The sequence below is a fragment of the Saccoglossus kowalevskii genome, chromosome 2, assembly GCF_978046115.1.
Source record: "Saccoglossus kowalevskii chromosome 2, keSacKowa6.1, whole genome shotgun sequence".
Classification (NCBI taxonomy): domain Eukaryota; kingdom Metazoa; phylum Hemichordata; class Enteropneusta; family Harrimaniidae; genus Saccoglossus; species Saccoglossus kowalevskii.
Window position 1 is genome coordinate 42,154,895 of NC_140642.1, and position 12,846 is coordinate 42,167,740.

At 35.7% G+C, this 12,846-nt stretch overlaps 1 protein-coding gene across 1 annotated transcript in view; it reads right to left on the reverse strand.

Annotated features, from left to right (window-relative positions):
• Positions 1-12,846, reverse strand: part of LOC102809163 (fasciculation and elongation protein zeta-2-like) — a 45,544-nt gene that overhangs the window by 23,076 nt on the left and 9,622 nt on the right. The window contains exon 3 of the mRNA XM_085495710.1: positions 9,432-9,578. Coding sequence (XP_085351836.1) covers positions 9,432-9,578 — 147 coding nt within the window. The remainder of the gene's footprint in view (positions 1-9,431; positions 9,579-12,846) is intronic.

A 12,846-nucleotide genomic window follows, 5' to 3' on the forward strand; every position in this document is an offset into this window, starting at 1 on the left:
AGAAGTCGAAAAAGTAAAACATTGACATGGACGACGACGACGGACAATCACTCATATGATAAGCTCTGCTCGACAAAGTCGACAGCGGAGCTAAAAACTCTGAACTGTTTTCGTGTTAATACACAGTATAGATAAGACAACATTAATGTTTATTGCTTTATTATCGCTTTATTATTATTATTATTATGGCTACATTTTACGGACACTTTGAAACATTTTTTAACATTCCTGTGTGCAACATTTTTATTACAATGTGTTACTTTTTAAAATTGCAACTGATTAAATAAAAATGACATACTCCCATGTGCTATTGTTTGATTTCATTACAGTCATGTGTACGTTAGAATTTGTGTGTATGTGAGCCTGTAAATTTGACCCCACCCAGATCGCATATCCCAACTGTTTGCATAACCGAACAAAAAGCATGTCCCTCTAACTGTACGGATAATCGACGTTCTACTGTATTTTTTTTGTATTTTTCACAATGGTGCTGTGAACTGCTTCAATTTCGCAAGGCAATTTTTTCTGGGTTCCTACAACATGGAGTTGTCAGGGACTTTATTGAAATGTTGTACACAAATTTCATAAAATCCTGAATATATCTAGAAGTGAAAATTAAATGGTTTACTGTATTTTATACCATTAATAATGATTGAAATGTAATAATATCACTGCACTAAAAAGACTTCAAACAATTATTGTTACTTCTCCATTGAAGGTTATGAGCAGACCAACCTTTATTGCTACTGTTTTTCTTAATTATTACATGTACTTGCTCTGAAAACATAGCTTTTACAATTGTTTAAATTAACAGATGTTGTTCTATGTACATTTTAAATAACAAGCCATGCATGGCACAGTCCCTGTTAGTTATCAAATTTAAGATACATTTGTATATAGTTTTGTTTATAGTAATATAGCTGGAATATAACCATGTCAGAAATATGATTTTTTAACATTAAAATGATTGACATTTGTATCTGATCATCAAACAAGTACTTGTCTATATTGAGAGATATTGCTCTGGAACAGCATTCAAAATCAACCATTTTGAATACATGTATATAAATAACATGATTTATAACGAATATATAAAATTTGAACATAATCAGTCAAAGCATTTAAGAGACATGGCTCTAGAAGCCCAATCATTAAAACAAAATGGCCGCCAGTCAGCCATTTTGAATCCAATCTGACAAATAAAATGACGTGCATCAGGAACCAGTAATGTCTAATGTATGTAACAAGTTTGACTGAAATCCATCCATAAATGCCAGAAATGCTTGATAATTGATTTTTTAGCACAAAAATGACCACCATTCGGCCATTTTGAATATGATCGTCGAACCAATATATCTGTTTATCTATGACATGATGTATAATGAATATTTAAAATTTGAACATAATCAGTCAAAACAAGTCAGAGATATGGCACGAGAACCACATTCATTAAAACAAAATGGCCGCCAGCCGGCCATTTTGAATTTTACAAAATTATTTGCATGAAGGGCCCATAATGTCTAATGTATATACAAAGTTTGAACAAAATCCATCTGTAAACAGCCGAGAAATGCTGGATTTTTAGGATTTTTCAGCACAAAAATGGACGCCATTCGGCCATCTTAAATCAGATCGTAACACAACATGTTGTGCATCAAGGTCCTATAATGTCCAACGTATATACAAGGTTTGAACAAAATCCATCTATAAACAGCTGGGAAATTGATTTTGATGATTTTTAGCACAAAAATGGCCGCCATTCGGCCATCTTAAATAAGATCGTGAAACAAATTGACGTGCATATGTATAATATCATGTATAATGTATGTGTGAAGTTTGATTGTGCACAGACACACGGAGGTCAAAACAAAAGTCCCCGTTTTCGAACTGCGTCCCAACGGGGACTATTAAACCTTACTGTGTTAATAACAAATTGTATTTGACAACATGAGAATGATTCTGATGCCCAGTGGTGATGTTGAAACAAACCCATGTCCTGGTAATATACTAAGACCTGATTAACAAAGTCATGTACATCAAGGTTCACTCAGATTTATGAATGCAGTTTCTTGAGCAAGTATACATGTATGACAAATAGTTTTGTTGCACTTGTGTATTCTGACTGAGATTCTGAACATGCGTCAATGGAAGTTTTTAGTTGTCAGTACAAAACTAGATTATGGGAAATCACTTTATGATGAGTTGTACCCACATAGATTACATATTCATTCACCTGTTTGCAGATGTTCCTTGCACATTGCACTACTTTATAATCAAATAATGGGGACTGTGACATTTCATGTCTTGTTAATTTTTAAAAGCTAATTATTAATTCATGACATTCCTTTCAGGTTCACACTCTAAATTTGTTATATATACCGTAAAAACTCGATTAATTCGCGGTCTCTATTAGTTCGCGCATCCATTTTATTTTCGAACGCTAATTTTTGAATGTATCCTTTTAATTCGCGGCGTTCAAAAACATGTTTAAAATTGTATCCTATTAATTCGCGGGCCAGAAGAAAGTGGGTAACTCAGAATATATTGCATGAAGACATTAAAAATATACATTTTGTTTGAGTTTTTATGTTATCAGTACTTGGTGTAGCTGCAATCGCAGATGATGTCCGTCATCACAGCCTTTCAGTTAGCAAGCAGTTTAGGTTCGGTAAAGATTTGACCTGAAAAAAATCATTCCCCCACGACACTACAGATGTTAGGCAAGATTATTATCCATCGGTTAGCACATCGATTACGAATTTCCGTGATGGAAAGCTTAGTACAGGGCTTTTTCGTCGCTGGTCCACAGGGTTGCCTCGACCATGTGTCCGCCATTATTCTATTACGTCATTTAAGTGAACCGCCCTACGGTGCGTAAATTGACGTTTTTGATTGGTCGGGCGATTGACCTCGTGTCACATTTTCATTATACCGAATTCGGTAAAAAATACAGAGTTAAGCGGTCATGTACGTTCTATAAATGAAATCTATTGTACTGACGTATTTTTTGTCCAAGAAAGACGTTCCTTTTCATTTAATCCCCAGTTACCTCTTCGCATCCATGGTATTTGTGAGAGTTGAAAGATTTTTTGAACAAATGACAAGTAACTATATTGATTTGCGTCAAGCTGGGTGGCCCGAATTTAAATATAAGTGCATGAACTCTGGAGGTCATTGCTCAATGCCGCACGTAATTCAAACGCGTGGTTAAAAAAAAAACTAATTATCATGAAAGCAATACATTACGAAGTTGAAATATTCAGAGCCGGTACAATATTGTAAACAAATTTGCGTAATGAGAAAAGCAGTGCACTAAGTAAACGACGTTGATATATTCAAAGCCAGTACAGAGTTGCATACAAGTTGTGTAATTACAGTACCTTCAATTCGGATATAATAACAATTTTACTAGATTGACGCGCGGGCACGAAAGAAAAAGGTTGATATAGATACGCGCCAGTTCAGTGCGTGACTTGGGGTCAAACTTCGGTCAACACACACTTGATGTCAGCATCGCCGCGCAACAAGTTTCGCAAAGAAGTACTTGAAGTTAAATTGCGTCCCAAAATGATGTCGCTGATCACTCAGTTGTCGCAGCGTGTGTTGTGTCATGTCCGTGATGCACCCTGTTTTGACTTTGGCTTGCTTTTCTTTCTTAGTGCATGTTCTTGTTCACGTAAAATGCGACCTCTCACCAATGTATTGAAACACTTTGAATTTATACTTTGCATGATTATATTTGGTCAACGCGAAACATTATTTTTCCTAAGCATTTTTTGAGATCATTTTTATCAACGCATGGTTATTTTTCCAGACAAGATGGGCTTCGCAATATCTGCCATAACATCGCCCGAGCGATGCCTAGAAAAATACATCAAGGCAGTGCAGCTAGACGGCTACTTTGTAGCCACATGTTCATTGTTTGTTTGTGTTTGTGTTTGTTTGTGTGACCTTTGCCATTTCACTGTTTCATTTCAAGTGCGTGGTCCTTGACGCAGTGCGTGTTCTCTGCCCGACTTCTCTGCACTAAAAAAACGTCCTGTAATCGTGTTCATTGGAAAACAAAACAAATCACTAATAAATTTATGAAAACAGCTCCTTTTTGAATCGATCTAAAAGTACTCTTTTAATTCGCGCACCAAAAACCAATAATTTCCGTTTTTACGCTATTAATTCGTGGACTTGAAAAAATAATTATTTTTACTACCGCGAATTAATCGAGTTTTTACGGTAATTTGGCATGAAAATCAATCATCACAGCTTAAGATTACAACTCATCGTACCAGTGACTATACTTTATATTTTACTCATGACATGAGCGTAACTACAGGCATGTGGCCTGTTCTTAGGACAATGTATGAATCATATGATTTTCTATGTAATAATTTTAGAAAATATCATTCTGGATAAGCACCAGATGTTGTGATGTTCTATATATCGATCTTATCTGGAAAAACAATCTTTGTAATGAACATGGAATTTAATGTACAGTACTCATTCCGCCCAACCTCCCGCTTTTATCGCTTTTTTTCCGACCGCTTATCGCTTAATTTCCGACCGCTCGCTGCTTTCCGACCGGAAACCGACCGCTTTTTTTCCGCTCGCTCGCGTTCGCTTTTGTTCGCTCGCTCGCTCCTGCTATGACTGGCTTCAGAAACACCGTCCGCTTGCCAACCGACCGCTGGAGTAACAATGATCGTACATTGTATGTATAAACTTAAATTTTTATTCGTAATAAATTTAGGTTTTAATGACGATTCAAAATACAACGCCTATTGCTTCTCTGTTTTGGAAAAAAGACGCCTTCAAATCACTTGACACATTGTAACGTTTGCTACGCAAGTCGAACTGTGACCTGTATTTACATATTTACGTCCTTGTGTGTGTAGTTCAAGCAGCTATATGACTGGTCAATCGCGATATTATTGAGTACTAGTATTTGTGTGTTGTGTGTGTGTGTTTCTGTGTGATTTTGACTAAATTTATTCCGAACGGCGCTCAAAATAATTTGACACTTTGTTATTTGCGAACGCAACTCACACTATGACTCTTACTCAATTTGCACAAGTAATACGAATGCTGTAGTTCAGAAAATCTATTGGTTAACTTTTGATCGTGTCTGGGTGCGCAAAACAAAACTGCACATATAATTAACGCATAGCTGAATTTCTACAAATCAATTGGACTTAAACTACTAGTATAATGACTGTGACGATTAATCGCTTGTCTGATTACATGCGACGACGAATTATTGGATTGGCAGCAGCCGGACGAAAAATGAAAGAGATCTCGGAACAGTTAATTTGTTGAGGAAAACAAAACAAACGCAGCCAGTGATACATTTTGAAAACAAAAATACAAAATAAACGCAATCAGAGGCGCCGACCACGCGCGTTGGAAATAAATAAAACATCTGTTTTAGTATGTTGTGACAGTCTCACCAAACTCTTTTACTCGCGCAATATAATTTTGTTATTTCCCAAAGCACTTATATTTAATACATTGACGAAAAACACCGCAAGAAAAATGTAAATCAGGCTTGTAATTACTAGTAACTCTACTCGAACGCAATGTTGATCACTGTAAAAGTGGATAAATTCGAACCGTCATCAAATTCAAAATTCAAGCGATCTCGTTGAATGTCAAAAATAAACTCGATGTTTAGAAAGACAAAAACAACAACATATTAGAGTGCAAAAAAGCTAGCAGCAAAGAACGAGAAGTGCATGTGGGAAAGCGATGAGTGAATTCGAGAAAAATTATGCTGATGTGAGAACAAGCCATATACCCGCGGAGTACTCGCTAAAACATCGAGAAAATGTGCCATTTCAAAGAGCACCCTTACAAATAATGTCTGCGATTGTGTGAACATGATAACGTGCAAACAAGGAACAGAGCTCGTGGTCCACCAAGGAAACTTAGCGATGACGCAGTTTTAGATGTATACGGCTGTTGAAAACAGAGACTCCTTCGATCTCATATAAGCAGGTTCACGTGGATGTATCATTTTCAACTTTTACCAACAACGCTATGATAATAAAGACATTGTGAAATTATTTTGTTTTTATGTAGAAAAATACAGTAATTTTACCAAGTAAAATCATATTTATTAAAATTGTTGTTCATACATGAGTTGTCGAACACACTACATAGTTTGTAATTTCATCCAGCTCCTTTCAGTCACGATTCAAGACAAATAAAAGGCACAAATATAGATAATATAGCAAATTATTTTTTTCTGTAATATTCGTGTGTAATCAGTAATTATGAAAAAAAATTATGGGTACATATGGAATACATTTCGTTATGAATTATTCTTAATATCAATTTCTAAATTATCTTGTCAAAATCAGGTTTTTTTTCAGGGTTTTTCCCCCAAAACGAAAGAATTTCATAATGTCGGGAACGAGAAGTTTTTTTTTTTTGTTATTATTATTATTTATTGGGAACGGAAAGTCTTTATCGTAGTGCTTCGCCTCGGTTGACAATGAGCTCTTCGGGTCGCTAAAACTGTATGTCCACCTCTGTTGGGGTGAACATTTGTATTATTATACTGAATAAATCTTAGAACAGAAATGGTGGCACTCAATCATGGCAATCTTCCAGGTCATCGTTAGAAAGATTTTCGGAGGCAAATTTAATCTTGAAGGATTGCAGGAAATTGACCGATTCATATTTATGAATTAATCGGGATTCAGGTATCATAGTGTTTGTAACAGAAAAAAAAACGCTTTCGCGTGGGATTTTTCATGCAAACATTGTGAATGGTTCCCCGACACTGATTCCTTTTTAACTTTCAATTTTTCGAAGACGCGGCAAACCCTGCTCATGACCGGAGACGTCGTCGAGATGCAGGTGCGATTCCTCTTAGCAACGCGTTCTATTTATTTCCAAAGCGTGTGGTCGGCGCCTTTGATTGCGTTTATTTTGTTCTTTTATTCACGTAATCAATCACTGGCAGCGTTTGTTTTGTCGCGTCTCACAACTTAATGTCCAAGCTGACTTTGTTTTGGCTGTAAGTGAACTACGTACAGCTCATGAAAGTATTTCGCCCCGAGTTCGCAAAAAACGGAATACCCTGCAAAATTTGAATCCTTTATTTTATAACGAGACATTGGGCGCAAACATAAAAACCATAATTGTAATTCAACAGGTTTTTGTAACGTGTTAGTCCGCTTGCCAGCCGCCTAGTTAAAAAACGCGATCTCCAGTGATGTCGGCTTCGACAACTTCGGACAAGTAAGATGGGCGCTGGCCGACATTACATTTGCAAGTATTGTATTTGTTTGACAAATTGTACACTACGGTCATTCTATAACAATCGATCAGTCGTTTTTTTCACAGTCTTACTATTCCTGCAGATATTCTTCAATTGTTATAGGTGCCACGGATTTTAACATAACTACAACTTGACCCGTGTTAAACCCAAACCATGCGTGCATGACAACCGTCACCCTACACACGGTTACTCAACGAATACCGTACTCTACAGTAGACATTTTTCGCTCTCCACCAAAAATAGAATGGTTTTATTTCATATTAGTTGTGTCTGTGTCAGTGTCGTATTTGATTTCACATGTTTGATTCGATCTTGTTTATGATGGACATTATTACTACGCGTATGTACTATTACCAATTTTATATGGCCGTGTGATCCACCGTATTTTTTTCAACGGTCGTTCTATAAATTTCTGATTGTATTTATTCTTATTTTAACATCATAAAAACAAAAATGATACACTTGTACATGAAACAGTAGGTAATGAACTGTAAATGCGGGCGGTTGCGCTGTCAGGCGAGCGAGCGAGCGAGCGAGCGAGCGATTGCGCGAGCGGATACTTCCGGATTTGCGCGGTCGAAAAAAAAGCGGAAATTGCGCGGTCGAATTGAACAAAGCGAGCGAAAAAAAAGCGATCGAAATCCGGAAGCGGGCGGGAGGTTCGGCGAAATGAGTACTGTATTCTAACAATTCAGTTTTCAGGAACTGATTATTCAAAACTGGTAACTCACTGTGAGTTATGGCCATGTATTACTTGTTTTTACAGACTATAAGGGACACAAAATAACTAAGAAAGATGTACCGTTAAAATCCTAATATAAACCGCGGTTTATATTACAATGTATCAAATAAAAAATTGGGATCAACAGCTCAAGTTCGGTGTGCGGTTTATATTAGGGACATATTGCAATCACTAAATGGGCGTGGTCATTTTTTTCCCACATCACTCGCACAAAACACGTAAAATACACGTACAATCTTTTGAATATAAGCGTAACTCCAATTTAGATGTCAGGGAAGAGTGATAAGCCTCAAGTCACAAAAAAACTGTTCACATGAAAAAAAATACTCGGTATATTTAATGTAATATGCATTTTTTTTTATTTTCTTCGTAACGGAAAGTATATTCTGACAGGAATTTCAAATAAAAACAAACATTAATGCATTGCTTAGTAGAAAATGATCATGGTACGGCACTAAAAAAGTACGGTACCGTGGGTACGGTAACGCAATCCGGCCATGCTTCGGCTCACAAGTGAATAACTTACTTGTTTTCGAACTGTTGAAATTGTTGATTATTACTCAGTAGTGATTATAACAACGCACGAAAAATAAATTCGTTGAATTGTTATCCAATGCAAGTAAAATTCAACTTAGTTTCACCGTAAGCGAATTATTTCGGTCACATGTAAACGATCGATGCGACATCCGCCATGTAGTTTGAACGCACACGAGACATTACTTGACCGGGTAGGTCAAGTCGCTAATTAACCAATCAAAATGATGGATGGTGCCCACGTGTTCAAATTACCTTAGTTCATTTAAATATGTTAATGACAGGTCACCGACTTCATGGTGAACGAAACACGGAAGCGATTTACCGATAATGTAGTGCGATCTTTTGGCTTTGATTTCCATGGGAAAACGACATGACTTTTTTTTTAAATCAAGAAATTAGTTGTTTTTGAAAGATAAACTGAGCATTGAAAAAGAATTTAACAGTTTTTCGGTGAGAACAGCTCATTGTCGAAAACTTGCGACGCATGGACGTATTTATAAGGAGTATTGACAAAAGTTGTCACAAGACAAAAGCCGTTTCACTGCGTGTTTGACATCCTAACACTACTGAACAATAAAGAGGTGTGAATATTTTTAGGCACGTTGTCGAAACAAATGAATAGGATTAGGAACAATGTACCAGCTCGTTGAAACAAAGTCGGTCACGGTCTTGTTGAATTGGGGGTGCGGTTAAGTGATAGGTACTTTTCACATTTTCAATTTTTGTTGAGAACTCTTTAACACTGAAGCCGAAATCGGGGGTGCGGTTATTATTAGGTATGCGGTTTATAATAGGATTTTAACGGTAAGTCAACAAACTCCCAACTGATTAAGATAGCAACCAAGCATGATGACAAGTGGAGTCAGAAATTACCTGAAATATTTCATCAATTTCCTCAATAACTTCATCAGCTGTGAATATTGGCTCATGATTAATGCTGGATACAATGAGTGAATGCATATCTAACTGCTGTGCCAGTTCACCATCATCAGGCATATCTAAATTACTTTCTTCTCGGTCCTGGACATAATGAAAGAAACAATACATTACAATAAGTCTCATGGCACACCGGCCTTGGTCAAGACTCCATTATTTATGACAGAAAGACAGTAGTATATAGCAAACATCACCCAAGTTGTGCATAACTGGGTAGAAATCGCAATATGTGCGAATGTGTTGTCATAACACATCTTAGTCAGCTATACTAAGAGATACGATAAGAGATAGATAAGAGATACAAAGTTAATGAAAACAAAGATAGACAAAACGAACTTTTCAAGAATGCTAGAAGATATCACGTAACAACATCTGCTCTCAAAGTTGTCCAAAGTTCTCAAGTTTGAGAAGTATATAAAATTTGAACATGTAAGAGCATGTCAAAAATATGGCTCAAAAACTGCATTCACTATTTTGAAAACAAAATGGCTGCCAGGCGGCCATTTTGAGTCTGATTCGACAAACAAAAAGACAAATTAGTGGAAAGCTAAAAGATAAATTATTACGCAAATTAGGTTATTATTATGGATGTATATAAACCCAAAAGTAATTAGATCGTCACATTATGTGTATATAAGTCCCAAGATTCATTCAATTAAGTACTGTCACAGAAATCTATGTATGGAGTTTAATTGAATGTGATTAAAACCAAAAAATCAAAGAAAGCTTAGAAAGAACTCCCATGTGCTGAGAGTATTGTAACACATTAAATATAATTCGGAATTACTTAGCTGAAAACTAATTATGCAAATCAGAAAATTAATATGAATAGATTTTAGTGTAAAACTAATGAGGTCTGCTCAATGTAACAGAAAATCTATGTACCAAGTTTAATTGAAATGTGATTAGAACCAAAAAATTATGAATTATTATGCTAATTAGGGAATTAATATGAACAGATTTTTATTCCAAACTAATTAGGTTTGTACATTGTCCTAGAGCATCTTTGTACTAAGTTTCATTAAAATGGAATAATTAGTACTTTAGATATCAGTGTGAAAGCTTAAAATTGGTTAATTATGCAAATTAGTTAATTAATATGTACAGATTTTAACCCACAATTATCGAGGTCTGTCTATTGTTCTACAGCATCCATGTACAAACATTCATTGATATGTGATGATTAGTACCTGAGATAGTGTGAAAGTTGGAAATTGGTTAATTATGCAAATTAGGTGATTAATATGCACAATTATTTAGCCTAAAACTAATCAGGTCTCTGCATAGTCCTAAAGGATCTATGTACCAAGTTTTATTGAAATGCGATTATTAGCACTTGAGATACCTGTGGAAAAGCTGAAAATTAACTAATTATGCAAATTAGCTGATTAATATGCACAAATATTTATCTGAAACAATCAATCTCTCCATAGTCCTTGAGTATGTAAGTACCAAGTTTCATTGAAATGTAATGCTCACTACTTATATCAAAAGCTGAAAATTAATTAATTATGCAAATTAGTTAATTATATGTTCTGATATTACCATAAAAACTATCAGGTCTGTGCAGTGTCATATGACATCTATGTTCCAAGTTTCATTGAAATGTGATAATTAGTACATGAGATATCAGTGGAAAAACCGAAAATTGACTAATCATTATGCAAATTAGGTAATTAATATCCACGGATTATTACCAAAAACTAATCAAAACCTAGCATTAGTTCAGAGCATCTATGTACAAAGTTTCATCAAAATCCAATGAGTGGTTGTTTAGATATCAGTGGAACAGTCATAGAACAGCTAAAAATTAGCTAATTATCATGCAAATTAGGTAATTAACGAGCATGGATTTTTACCAAAACCTAATCAAATCTGCACATTGGCCCAGAGCATCTATGCACCAAGTTTCATCAAAAACCAATGTATGGTTCTTGAGATAGCAGTGGAACAGTCGGACACACATACACACACATACAGACATACTAACTGCAAAGACTCCCATTATGTGCTTCGCACATGGGAGTCAATTATAAATTATTATGCAAATAAGTTAATTAACAAGCCATGCATGGCACAGTCCCCGTTAGTTATCAAATTTAAAGGGGAGCCTATTTTGGTGTTTGTATTTATCAAGTTATGTATATTGATTATAAATTTAAAAAAAAAAATAAAAAAAAAATGATTATCTTCAGAGTTATGATGATTTAAATATGAGAAACCATAAACTTGCGAAGGACTTCCGTTTGCACCATCTTGCCGTAAAAAAACGCCCTCATAAGGTATAAACAGGTAAGGTAACAAAGCATGATGACGAAATTGTATCTGATAAAATATAAGCAACTTAGGGAGCCATAGTTGGCTGGACTGGTGAATTGACTTCTAGTCTAGGTTGTTTCGACTTTTACGTTAATGTTATTAACAAGCGTATCAACATACAAACATTATGGATGTGCGATTGATCGCGACAGGCATTTTGTTTTGTTTTTTGTTTAACTGTCTAATAAATGCCGTTTCCAGTACTGCACTGTGCGGTGTGCAAATTATTCAAAGTATGGATGCTGGAGTATGCAATCTTGAGTTCGTAGGGTGGTGGTGGAAACATTTTCGTCATGTATTCACGAGGCTGCACTGGCAAATCATGGGACAAGTGTCACAGGTACACCAAGCAGATTGTAAACAGACTTCTGTGTAATTTGAAATAAAATTATCATCCGAACAAGGGGCATCGTCGATGATATACTCTCATCACTCACACTGGACTGATCTGAATTTTCACAGTATACCGTACTTCCCTGATCATAAGCCCGGAGGCATGAACACGTAAAGGAAAAGTAAGGGATGAGCTTGTACTCGAGGACCAACTCAGAAAAAATGATTTTGTTTTGGGGTTAAACACTGTAACCATCTGCAAACAACGAAAAATTATCAAAAAAAAAATATTCGTTCACCACGCCGGGCTCGGGAAAATAATACTTATTTTTGATAAAAAAATGCGTCATTGATTTGAACGACACTTACAATGAAGAAACAAACATGTTCATAAAAAACACACACATTTTATTACAATACGATTTACATACCATCTGAATTTACAGTGAAATAATGGGTAGGGTCTGTGAGGAAACAGTGGACGAAGGCATTTATCTTTATCTTCGTTTTGGTATGTTTTTGATCGTATGCAAACTCTCGACGCAAAGCAATTTTCCACCATGAGATTTTTCAGCACGATTTGACCTGGAACAACTTCCTTTGACATAACAGGTCATGTCTTTCATTAACCAATCAAAATGATGTGTCGTAATGATGAAATTTTCCGATTATTACGATGATTTTTAACGCAATGCGGAAA